Source organism: Macrobrachium rosenbergii, chromosome 20 (assembly GCF_040412425.1).
Source record: "Macrobrachium rosenbergii isolate ZJJX-2024 chromosome 20, ASM4041242v1, whole genome shotgun sequence".
NCBI lineage: Eukaryota > Metazoa > Arthropoda > Malacostraca > Decapoda > Palaemonidae > Macrobrachium > Macrobrachium rosenbergii.
The window spans coordinates 43,503,114-43,516,304 of NC_089760.1; the positions used below are offsets into that span (position 1 = coordinate 43,503,114).

A 13,191-nucleotide genomic window follows, 5' to 3' on the forward strand; every position below is an offset into this window, starting at 1 on the left:
GGTATACTGTATTGCTTTTCCACCGGCTGACATAATTTCTAATACATGCAATACAGTGAAACACTTTTCACTACTTGTCTGTTATTTTGTAACCACAATCATATCACACTGTACTGTAACTTACACAGCACTCTGAATTTTCTACTTGCTTTATTAGTATTCAATAAAATATTACAAGAGTCTTTAGGTTCAGAATTAAAAAGGTTTCATACCTATAAACACAGCTTCAATAGAAGAATGCCTGACTTTCAATTGTTCAACATGTAAAACGAAACAAATAAAACTGTACTATCAAATACGTAGATTTTAAGAGCTACTTCACCAGTTAAGGGTACAACTGATTAGTAATGAATGTGCATCTCAGATATGGAGGCTTCATGTTCATCTGTGGTTTCATATTTTCAAGGTTGAAAGAATGAGAAAAAAATAAAGCCAAAGTACCTGAGAGTGAATGTGAAAAGAATGTTAGCTAATGTACAATAATATAAAAGAGTGGATGGTGGAAACTTGAAGGCAAAAAATGGCAGAATAAAGGTGTGATGTTACATATCCCTGGCATGGCGCATACATGTTAGGAGAATACAGTGATTTATAGGGAGAAGGCAAAGGTCACAGGGCAGCTCGAGGGCAGCTCAAAGTGCAAAGATCCCTCCAGATGACTTTAAAAATAATACATTATCATATAAAGCGAGATATATCTTACATTACATATATTGCTACTTGCCAAGAAAACAGTGAGAAAAATTCTAAGTATTGAAGGCATGGAAACCAAGACATTGCAAAGTGGAGAGGAAATGTCAGCAAAAAAAAAAAAAACATGAAAAAAGAAAGCAGACGCTGGAAACTATGATGAAAAGATATGCAAAGGGTAGCAGTGGAAGGCATGGTGTAACATCTGGGAAGGATATAAACAAGCAGAAAGGCAACTGAAAAATAACAAAGGACAAATAAAAATCTAGGGGGTTAAAGATGGAAGCCAAGGAGCAAATAGGCATGACATGGAGGAAGAAGGGAGGGAACACAGAGAAGTCTGGTGGTTAGGTATAATGGGACAGTGGAGATAGCAAGCTGACAATCTTTGGTGTACTGTACTGAAGTTAAAGCAGCCATTTTTTTCATTCTATCACATCCACTACTTCTCCTTAATGGTAAACTATTAACCAATCCCAAGAACAAAAAATACTTCATTGGGTAGTTAAGGCTTAAAAGTTTTCAGAGGATGTTCTTCCTGTTAATTGCCATACTGAACAACTCACAAAATTTGCTTCATAAAATGGATCTAACAGTTTGGGCGCAGATCCATATGGCTTTTTTTATCATAATTTTAAAAAAGATGTTGGGTTCTTTTCAATAAACTTGGTGCACTTTATCTTTTCTTTTGCTCTTTTACATACCACTTACCCATATAAGCAGAAATGATGAAATACTATGACTTTTTCAAAGGGTTATTTAAATGCTGAATTCAAGAATGACTGGTGCCTATCTCCATCCTTCTGATAACCACTAAGATTGCTGAAAAAGCTGATCTAAAGCTCTTACATACTTAACTGGATTTCAAGAAACTTGCTTCCTCATAGCCAGTATCAACATCATTAACATTTTTGTGATATTTTTGCATTCTCAACATTAAACATGAAATGAATTTTCTCCACTATTCTGTCTTGTGAACTTTCTGCTTGAACTTCCATCTGGTAGCAAGTCTTCATTTTGTCCTTACAGGTTTTCATCCTGCTATGTCTATGTTCAGCAACTTTCTAATGAGCTTTTTGTTTTCACTTCTTGTCACGTTTCCAAATTATCTCAATCTCTGATTATCTCTGTCTGCTTCCCAGCTACTGGACAACAGTGCAGGCATTACACAACACCAAATTCATCTTATGTATTTACTATTAAGATACAATAATTTTAATTACCAGCAGTCTAGCAATCCCTCTTCAATTTTTGTGCTATCACTATACTTTTTAGTAACACCTTTTCAATACCTGATTCACAATTCAATATATCAGAAAAATGACTGTTCTGGCTGTTTTATGGTCTGCCTTTGCACATATGTAGTTCCATGGGCATATATTCTAGAGGCTCAGGAAAATGAGTTGGTGTGGGAGCATAGCTGAGCTAGAGTAGTAGAGAAGACATAATGCTAAACACAGGAAACTAAGGTATCCTCAGAGGCTCAGGCAGTAACAGCAGCAAGAGGCGTAGGCAATAGTTAAATGACATGTGGAATGACAACAAGAGATTAATTTGTGACTGGCACCTGAGTAAGTGAAGGAATATCACAGCCAGGAATGAAAGAGAGCTACCATAGTATTGGATCTAAAATCCACACAGTGGTAAGTGTACCCAAAGAACTGGCAAAGTTGCCATCTATTTACAATCAACACTGACCCTCTTGCTGTTTTATCATGGTAATTTAAGAAGCTACAAAGGAATGAAGAAAGGGAGGTCCCTGTGAGGTGCTTTATGCAGGTATCCTAGTGCTAACAACAGAATCTGAGGGGGAGGTAGTGGAATAACTTAAAAAAAGTGTTAGAATGGAAGAAGACTAAAAATCAACACAGGCAAAACAAAGCTTTTGTGACTGGAAATGAAGAAAAGTGAAAATGAAAAACAGGAGAGTGACTACGTGTTTATTGTGGGAAAAGTATGGAAGTGAACTTGGTACTCTAACTGAATTTAACAGATTGTGTCACAAGAAGTACTAAGGATCTCAAAATAAGCATGAAGTATGAGATTTTTGTGTCCAATATACATTACAAGAACAAACTACTGGACTATGAATAGTGAAGTAGAAGCTGAGAGAGCAATAAGAGAGTAGCTGCAGCAAGGATGCCATGGAAAGAGATAGCTAAACTACTGGAGCACAAAAATAATCCTTTTGTAGAAGGAGTAAAGGTTCAATTATGCAAGGTAAAGACATTTAGAAAGACCAAAGAAATGATGGCAAAACGGACTGAAGAAGCCTCACACCTGATGGGAGTTCAGACAGAAAGATCACAGAATAGATAAGAATCGAGGGAATTCATTTCACATCTAATCCACTTCAGGGAAAAGCTGTTGTAAAAACTTTGTGATGATGATGGCAAGCAAAATACAGGGACATTTTGTTCCCCAAGGGAATACAGCCTACAATGTGCTTCGAGCAGTGCACTGTATGCAGTACTGAAAGTTATTTGAAAACTGCAGCCCTCTACTTTTAGTCCATTCCTCTATATCTTTTCTGACCAAGCTATCAAGCCCATTCAACTCTGTTATGTTCTAACTTTCACAAATCAATTAGGAACAAATCCTTTAGGCCAACCTTAAATGTCACTAAGTTTAATCTGTAGTGCAATTCAGCAAATTTTAAATAACAGTGCAGCAAAATTAGAGTTCCCTTCTATCTACTGTGCTGAAAAATTCTTACCTAAATTCTGATTTGTAAATCTGCAAAGAAAACTCACCTTTCAATAAATTGGAAAATTACTTTTAAAAGCAGCTCTGCAACATCATTTTTGGTGAAAATTCCCTACTTCTTTTCCATGCTCACTTACAAAACCACTCTTTGGCAAAATTTCAACGGCTAATAGGAAATGACAGAACTTACCTCCTTCTCTTTGTTTTCGGCCTCTGAACGTGACAGAGCAATTGCCAACTGCAGCTCCTCCTCCTCTTGCAACTCCTCTTCGCTCTTCTTTCCTGGAGCCTTTTAAAAAAATGATGATGTTAATGACACCCATAATTAAAATTTTAAGAAATATTCTATACTAAACTAGACACACTGAACCATACAGAAACCTTCTAGTGGTCACAAGGTTGAATGACACAGCCTCCTTTTCTGACTGCTTTAAAACTCAGTACTCCTTCATCCCTCCTGGGATCTGCTTGGAGATGTATGTTTTACTTCATTTATTGAAAATAACTGGCATGGTAAAGAGGACAGTTTGCATGCAAAATAGAGTATATGTAAAAAAAGAAAAGACTTGATTTGTTCACTTAACAAATTTCAGATATTTTCTTATGCTTAAATATGGTACTCTGCTATTAGAATCAATTATTTATTAAAACTTCCGAGCCCATACTAAAAAGATTTTAATAGTTAGGTTAGGCTATGGTAGTTACTTCTCTCCTAATATGAAAGTGGGAAAATCATATATTTGAACTAACATGGTAACAAATACATCACATTTACTGGATTTTTATGTAACTTTCAGGGTTTTTTGGGTGTAGAGTTGAGTGCATCAACATGGAAAAATCATCTTTCTAAACTGGACATCTTTGAAATAGTAAAGAAAACTCTGAAAAAAAACTTTTGGCAACCCTCAAAAACTTGAAAGATGATTATGCTGGAATAAACACATATTCAAACAGAACATTCCAGTTCCAGTGAACAAATTTGCTAGAGATGATTCTGCACTGAACAGATAAAATATATACTGTGAATATGGAATTCCGGAGAGTTTTTTTTTAAAACAGCAAGGATGATGTGGAACAAGATGGCAAAACTACTAATAAGCATTTCAATAGTAAACAAGAAGCTTTTCAGACATGTATAAGGCCTGTACTGCTCTACACAGCAGACATGGTTACTTAATACAGAAAACAGAAATTAAATTTAACTGGTTCAATTACTAAATGACAAGAATCATGACTGAATTATGTATAAAAATCACATTAAAAATTAGGAATTTGATTCAAGAAGTAGTAAATATGAAATGCAAAAGAAGGCTAGTCCAGAAGGGGGCCATAAAAATAATAAAAAGAACAGAAGGGAATTCAGGCAAAAAGTACACATGACAGATTTCACATCACTGAAAAGGGAAAATCTGATGTAAACACATTACTGATGAGGATGAAATACAAAGGAACACCTATGAGAGTAAGAGATGATTAGTACCAAGGGCCTCTCTTATGGCTAAGAGGAAGTTCTGAAGCTGAGGCTGACCAAGATAGATAGACAGAACATAGGATTGAGGCCAAAGGCCAAGCGCTGGAACCTATGAGGTCATTCAGCGCTGACATGGAAATTGACAGTAAAAAGGTCTGAAAGGTATAGCAGGAGGAAAACCTCACAGTTTCACTGAGAATCAACTGTTAGGAGAAGGAAGAAAGGAAGATGGAAGAAAGAGAATATGAATGGTGGTACAGTAAGAGGAATGAAAGGGTTGCAGCTAGGGGCCAAAGGGATGCTGCAAAGAACCTCAAGTAATGCCTACAGTGCACCGTATGAGGTGCAGTTACGGCACTAACCCCCTACAGGGCTGAGGCTGACCAAGAACCAACAGGACTTGCAAAAGTTCCCACTTAAGCCGGAGACAAAAGAATTAACTCTTTCTGCATGGCAGTAAAGCTGAAGAGTGTGTTGATAAACTGCATCCTAAAAACTTTGTCTTTACTCATACTGTATACTTAAACCTCTAAAGAAGCAGCAGAAAGCAAATGTAGAAGTCAAAACAGTCAAAACACTGTAGAAGAAATAAAAGCTAAAGGGGCAGGAGGTACACCATCTTGATTACCTGTTCCTTAAAGGAAATGAAAATTCAATGCTCACCCTTCTCCAATGTCTTGGTCACCTGTGCTACCTCTTCCTGAATGTCTATGTCTGAGTTTACCCAATTATCTCTCCCAATCCATGAAGTACAATTACAGTAAAACATATTTACAGGATTTGCAAGTCCGCAGAACATGCTCCCACAAAACAGAACATTGCTTGAATACCATTATTAAATGACAGCATGAATTTACAACATGCACTACCATCTATACCAGATCATGCTTGTGACCCATGCAACAATGTTAACAGTAGTGATTAAATTTCACTGAGATGGCCCCTTAAAAGTACACTGTCTCAATTCATTCACAGTCCTCCTGTAGGTAGTCACAGCTATCTGCTAACTACCTGGGTAGCTCTAACATGCAGTTCCATAGTACCATCTTTGTCCCACTAATAATGTACACTGTCTCAATTCATTCACAGTCCTCCTGTAGGTAGTCATAGCTATCTGCTAACTACCTGGGTAGCTCTAACATGCAGTTCCATAGTACCATCTTTGTCCCACTAATAATGGTAATGAAGGCATTTGTAAAAATATGGTTTGTACTTATGAGTGAGCACTTGAACTTTAATGAGGAATTACCACATTTAAAACTCCTCAAATCTTACCTTTGGAGTTTTGGGGCTACTTGTCTCTTCAGCTTCGGATTTAACAGGGTTAACAGCAGGTCGCTGAGGGCTGCAGGGAAAACAAGCATATTCTGCTACAAATCTAAAGTACTGTACTGTAATTCTACAAACATAACTGTACTTAGCAATAAGAAATACACCTATCTTACAGGGTGATTCAAAACTATATTCTAGCTTACCCTGGGGTACTGTACCAAGTATATCAAACACAAGAAAAATGTAATGCTGTTCACATCCTTAATAATCCAAATTTCATTTGGAAAAGCTGCTTCAAGAGAAAAAAAATGTAATTCTTTGAGTTTAAACTAAACTTCCCTTAACAAAACAATGGCAATTCACAATCAGAGGATCTAGCTATACATATAAAATAATAATGATATAAAAAAGGTATAAGCCATCAACTAAGATTAGCTTAAAACTAATGTATAAGACTCTACAGCTATGCTCTGGGCACTGACTAAAAGGTAATACATGAAACAACAAAAAGTTCACTTGAGCTGCTGACAAATACAATATTTCAACTTTCAAATATCTTCCACCATAATAACAAAATTTCTGAGTTAAAAAGACCTGAAAACTATCAGGAGTTGCTACACGATGATATTATAAAAGTTTTAAGGTTTCAATGTCACTAAAGAGCAAGAGAGGCAAGGAATATTTAATCAGGCAGAGTTAAATTTCCAACTCTCATAGGGACAGCTAAGTTCCCAAAAACTAGTCTTGTGTATTACAGTATATATACACTTTCTTACCATTACACAAAAATGGTAATTAATGGTACAGTATAAACATTATTCTATATAAGTATACAGGATGCAGTGTGAACTGTATACTCCTTACATCTGTATTTACTGTATACACTTATACTGTATTTAATAACTTGTACTACAGTTCTTCTTTAACGACTATGAAATATCCACAAGCATCCAAAGTTAGAACTTGGTAAAGTAATGAATGAGCATAAACAAAACCTTTGCACGCCAGACTACTTGGCTTTCTAACGTTACTGTGGGACATAAGCACAGGAATATAAAATGTATTACTATGGGGCAACGCTTAACAGAAACCAAGGGGCATACAACTCTCATGTTTTTTAAATCCACTGACTCCGTGCTGCTGCTACGACTCAACGACACAACACTCTCTAGGCACCCACTGGAAAGGTCAAGCCACAAAGAACCATAAGATAATTGAAGAAATGGCAATACAGCCTGAATATACAGACAAGACCAAAATGGTACTGCAACATTGCAAAGAAAGACTGTACTACTTGACTTTATGTAGTCCATTGTAGCTCGAAATGAGAGTTCACATAACAGTGTCAAACACATATGAAGAAAGAACAAACTATTCTGTACAGAAAATATTTCAAAATAAATGGCCTGCCTTTCAGACACTAAGTTCACATAACAGTGTCAAACAAACCTGAAGAAAGGACAAAACTATTCTGTACAGAAAATATTTCAAAATAAATGGCCTGCCTTTCAGACACTAACATGGCTTCATGACGTATACAGTAACACAGCTCCATGCAGTTTATAGTGGAAAATATAGTACAACAACGGTTACATACATGTCCTAATTCACATAAAATACAAAACGTGTGTTAACTTCAAATAAAAAATCACTAGCAAAATAAATACAGTACTGTGTGTAACATGACAAAGCGGCAACAAAATAATTTTGTTTTTCATGAACAGATTTCATTTCATTCATTCAGAAAATCTTATGTGAGGATCACAAGCATACCAAATACCAGCTACACCAGTATTTGTTCTTCCCACTGTAAGTTAATGTAAATTAATAATTATACTACTATAATTACAAACAATTAATCTTTTTAAATATAAATTTCTGACAAAAATTAATTTTCTAGTGCAAACCCATTACTGTACTTATACTACCATCAAACTGTTTGTCACAAAATGTTCTAAGACAAAGGATATTTCCAAAGGAAGAGAATCAGCAGTGAATCAATTAGTTACAAATCTCCAGGGACCCTGCATTTTCCCAACAAAACTGTGGTTTACATTTTTCCTGACATGCTGAGCATTTTTTGGTTTTTGACAACTAACTAGCACTTTATACATAATTCATATCAATAAATATATGCAAAAAAAAGTTGTTCATACAAATACCCAACAAAGCAACAACAGAAAAATGAGATTATCTTCTAAGGAACATCAAACAAATAAAACAAATGACGAGTTCCTATTACAGGAAACCTTTTGAGTGAGAAAATTATGAGCTTAACTTGCCTTAGTAAGTAAATTCCTCAAACACAAAACAATTTTTACACTTACTTATTTATGTCATCAAAACATGATTCACAGACTCGCACTTCTCGCTCAATTCCAAACTTCGGAATGGTGGAGTACTTGCTCGAACAATCACCACAAAAGACTTGGCCACAGGCACGACAGTGATGCTGGAAAATGATGAGAAAAACTTTAGAGATATTGCAAAAACTGAAGTAAAAAAGAAAGGGCTTCCTGACTACTTCTCTGGGTTTTAGAATAAAAAAACACAATCCAAAAATTTGTCCTACTTAAATCTACATACATTGGGAAGAGTTCAAAAGCGATGAGGAGATGTAATTTTCATAAAAAGCTTAAGGAATCATGTAGTATAAAAATGACCATTCCCACATCCTAAGTCATAATCAGGATCAAACCCTGAGTAAGTAGGTAAGTTACAGTGCATGCAGCATCTGCTAAAAAATAGTGTTGCAAAAGATAATGCCAATAAAGTTAAATATTATAAAACATTATACAAGACTCACTTCTTATTTATATAAAGTTTTGAGTCTAGTAATCTTAGGTTCCTTTTTTGTGTGAGAGCACACATCCCCATAATTTTAAAATACAAAAGCTTGCTACAAAATTTCCCACCACAACCCTGAAATAACATTTCTGGATAAGCCTGCATACCTTGCGACGTATCATTGTAAACTGGGAACGACAACGGTGACAGCATTCACCATCTGCCCAATCAGGGGCTCGGTCAGCAGTGAACATAGCATCGCTCTCACTGACAGTTGGCATGTGATACCCCTCAGCTTTCAAAATATTTACAGTATCCTGAAAAAAGGTACATAACATTTTATTTTAGGAAGCAATTCAAAAATTTATAAAAATGCCCTTCTTTCTGCATTAATTCATCAACAATAGGAAGACACATGAAATTCAGTAACAATATAGGTACTGTAAAACAAAGTTTACCAGATTTTATAATCCTTTAAATCAACAGCAAAAAAAATTAATACAATAAATGAGAAGTGGAAAGCTTACTAAGACAGATGGAATATAAGCTTGTGTATTTCAGGTAACCCTAAAACTGTTTCACATCTTACTGTAATAGTTTCCTTCGAATACACCCGATTGGCTACCAGTATGTTTTTTCATGTTCAAAAATTTATCACTACTGACCTAAGATTAAAATATATGTAGACACCTGACAATACTCAGCCTTCCACAGGACTGGTGACAGCAAGTTTCTTTTAGTTGATTAAACTAATTTCTGTGTGCAAATTCACATCACTGCAGTGGGTATACGATACAGTGTATTTACTATTCATGAACCCCTTTACTATTCATTAAAATAATGTTTAAAATGCAAAGCCAGAACTTTTCTACAAAAAGAGGCAACTTCCAACAAAATCAGAGAGGTCAATTACTTAGAATTTTTTTAATCTATGAAGCTTATCAGTAAAGGGTTCTGACCATTTACTACATGGGTATGATATCATCACACTATAGTCAATAGGAAGTAATATGGTACTTTGGCCACCCTGGCTTTACAATAATGATTAATGTAATGGATAATGAAACGACAAAACTCCCACTCCACACATTTTCTGCTAAAAGAATATTTTCATTATCACTCCAGTTCATTCACCTGTGTTACGGATAATATATTTGGTAGCACAATAAGTTCACTCTCATGTATGATATGGCTGTCAAGAAACAAGACAAACACTTACACTGTGCATGGAATGGAATTTTCAATAGAATACGACCTAAACAAGATAATCAAGCTTAACAAAACTAAATATAAACACAACAAAACTTTTAACCACAAACTTCTGAGCTACATACAGTACATCAGTTCCAGGTAAGAGGTCAATCACTACATAACCATAAGAGGAGCAAGATGACGACTATACACAGCATTCTAACGGGAAGAACAAATCAAACTAACTAGGCAATGTAAGGTCTCTGGTGAAGCCCCTCATGTTCACATTTGACCATCGACTTCAAGTTCATCCTATACCACCATACTAAATGATAGTGGACAGAAAATAACATTAATCAACTTTTATCACTGCCAGCAAACAAATTCACTTGAACGATTAAAAGCCAAAGTAGTATTACCTTGTTCTGCATATCAATTGTAAGGAATCTAACACTGAACAGTTTACACTTGAACTTCAAAGCACAATTATAATCTTAAATAAAGACATCCATTACTGGAAATTATTGTAAATTAAACATAAACAATACATCAAAAGAAAAATGACTCCAGGATATTTACAATATTCACAAACAAGACACCACCCAACCACACAGAATAGATGCAAGAGATACACTAACAGTGTCAAGAGCAACTGGAATGCCTATTACTCACTTAGCATTTGTTGGGCTTCATCACCATTCTCACATGCTGTACGCTGCTTTTCACTAACCCAATTCTTGCTAGTAATTTTTAATCATATTCTCAAAATTACATTCAATATGCAATACATCAGTATGCAACATTTTGGCACAAAAACATAGGTTTATCTTTAACCAATAAAATAACAATTAAAAAGAGATCTGTCATCATACCTGCAATATACTCTTGCCATCTTATACAAGGTACCCTCTCCTAATAACTAGACTAAATTCTAATCCCTTCATGTCTTTTGTACACTAGTCTTTATTAGCAAGACTTCAACAAACAACCAATTAAGCAAGTTTTCAGTAATTTCAGCCCCTGACATCTAATTAAAAGACACAATATGAAAAGTATTTGCTCTACCACATATGAAGCATGCGACTACTTTCACAGGGAGGGACTGACCAAGTAAAAAACACTGAGTGGTAATGAACTTCCTTTATGCAACCTAGAACCTCTAAATTGGATCCGTGATTTTCATAACCCTAAATTCTGGGATTACAGCAGCTTAATATTCCTTCAAAGCTGCAATTCAGATTACTGTCAGTAATGGGTCTCTTGTGACACTGGGTCATTTTTTGATAGGTACCCACTACTTACATAGTTCCCACCTCTGAACCCAACAATGGATCCAGTGAGTGCATGCAAAACACATGCCACTGTTTGTTACACAGTATGAACTGTCTAAACAATTCGTTAACCATGATGTTAGGCTATTCTAAGAAATAGATTAGCAAGAAAAATTCAGTTCTACTAGTAATCACAACAAACTCACCTGAACAGCCCTATACTTAGGCTCATTACGGAAAGCGTACACCCAAGTAGCAAGCAACATCAAAATTTTCTTCCGAACTTCTTCATTGGGATTGGTTCTTAGAATATCGTGTACCTGCTCCATTACAGCACGCACTGCTACTTGTTCATGAACGGACTGCCCACAGTTTTTCACTACAGATTCAAATACTTGCAGTGCTAGGAGTACAACATTAGGATTTGTGTCTTTGAGCCGGTTAACAAGTGACTGGACTGCTGCTTTTGGACTGTGAAGAGAAGAAAATTCAGTGAAAGCTATATCATTCCTTCTAGAATATATGGAATACACAGAAAGGTAACCATAAAAATTTACTGAAAGTAAAAATGATTGTAGCTATAAAATTAACACAACAAAATGAATTCTGAATGTTACAAATATTAAAAAAATGGTAAGCCAATTGTAGCATTTTAATGAAAATGTCCCTTCACAATAAATCAGAAAAGCAAGGAACATAAAAGAAACAGGTAATTCTCCTGCCTCTACAGTGGGGTCAAAATATCATACTGTAGTCGCATATAACACATTTCTTGTGACTTATGTGTAGAGTACTGCATTTACCACATACTGAATGTAAGGAAACAAAATAAAGATAGCTATAACAATAATTTTATGTGTCAAACTTCATATCTTTTATGTAGCTTTAGAAAAGCATATTTTTTGTAAATTCTGTTTGCTAACAGACACCTTTTTGTACTCCTACAAACTTCAGCCTTACAGACCCTATCACTTGGATACAAAACGAAAACTGACTAAATATTTACCGAAGCAGAGACTGTATTCTCTAAGGAGAGAAGTACACCTAATATTTTAATACTTCCTGTACAAAGCATTGGTCTACAATGATCATCTATCCCCAATACTTCCTTATCTCCTTGCAGTGTTGGTGTTATTTCCCAATTTCACACAGTTTTGTATTTATTACAGAATCTCTCATCACATCCTTTTATATCACCTTGGTTTCTCATTTGTCCTGTATATATTTGCATATTATGGTGTCCTAGGACAGAACTCACACACTGTTCTACAAGGAAGAGTACCATCAAGAAACAAACAAGGCTTCCCTGATTTTAATAACAAATGCTTCTCTTATAAGGATATCAAAATAAAGCTGCAAATCTGTGCCATGGTTAATTAGTTACCTACAAGAAAATCCTACGCTGCACATAATCATAATTCCCAGGAACATACTTCAAGACTAACTAACAAAGTAGTCATTCAATCCACAACTGTAATTATTACTCTGCTCCTATGGGACAGCAGAGAGGTCCTTTAATTATTAGTTCTCATAAAGTCCAATTTAGCTCCAGAAAGAGAACTTACTTCACATCTCCCTGACGGATAAGATCCACTATGTGTAAGGTTGAATCCCAGTCAATGTCAAGTAGTAATGGACTTGTGGCCTTTTCTGGAAAGAAATCAGTAAAATTGTATCAGAGGCTATGAATACTTTTTTATGTAAGCTAAATTTAATGTTAATAAAATAAAGCAGGTAAATAATTAGAAAAATACTTTAGTTTAGTCATCCTCTTCAAAATCAAGGCATAAAATGACTGTTTAT

General features: G+C 35.3%; 1 protein-coding gene across 2 annotated transcripts in view; it reads right to left on the bottom strand.

The window, feature by feature from the left end:
• LOC136849318 (hepatocyte growth factor-regulated tyrosine kinase substrate-like) overlaps positions 1 to 13,191 on the bottom strand; it is a 52,855-nt gene that overhangs the window by 36,596 nt on the left and 3,068 nt on the right. Inside the window, exons 2-7 of one of the 2 annotated variants that reach the window (XM_067122678.1) lie at positions 12,954 to 13,038; positions 11,595 to 11,859; positions 9,094 to 9,243; positions 8,467 to 8,591; positions 6,143 to 6,212; positions 3,587 to 3,685 (exon numbers count right to left, since the gene is read on the bottom strand). In XM_067122678.1, coding sequence (XP_066978779.1) covers positions 3,587 to 3,685; positions 6,143 to 6,212; positions 8,467 to 8,591; positions 9,094 to 9,243; positions 11,595 to 11,859; positions 12,954 to 13,038 — 794 coding nt within the window. Of the gene's footprint in view, positions 1 to 3,586; positions 3,686 to 6,142; positions 6,213 to 7,242; positions 7,319 to 8,466; positions 8,592 to 9,093; positions 9,244 to 11,594; positions 11,860 to 12,953; positions 13,039 to 13,191 lie in introns of both variants that reach the window. The other variant, XM_067122677.1, reaches the window with a different exon arrangement.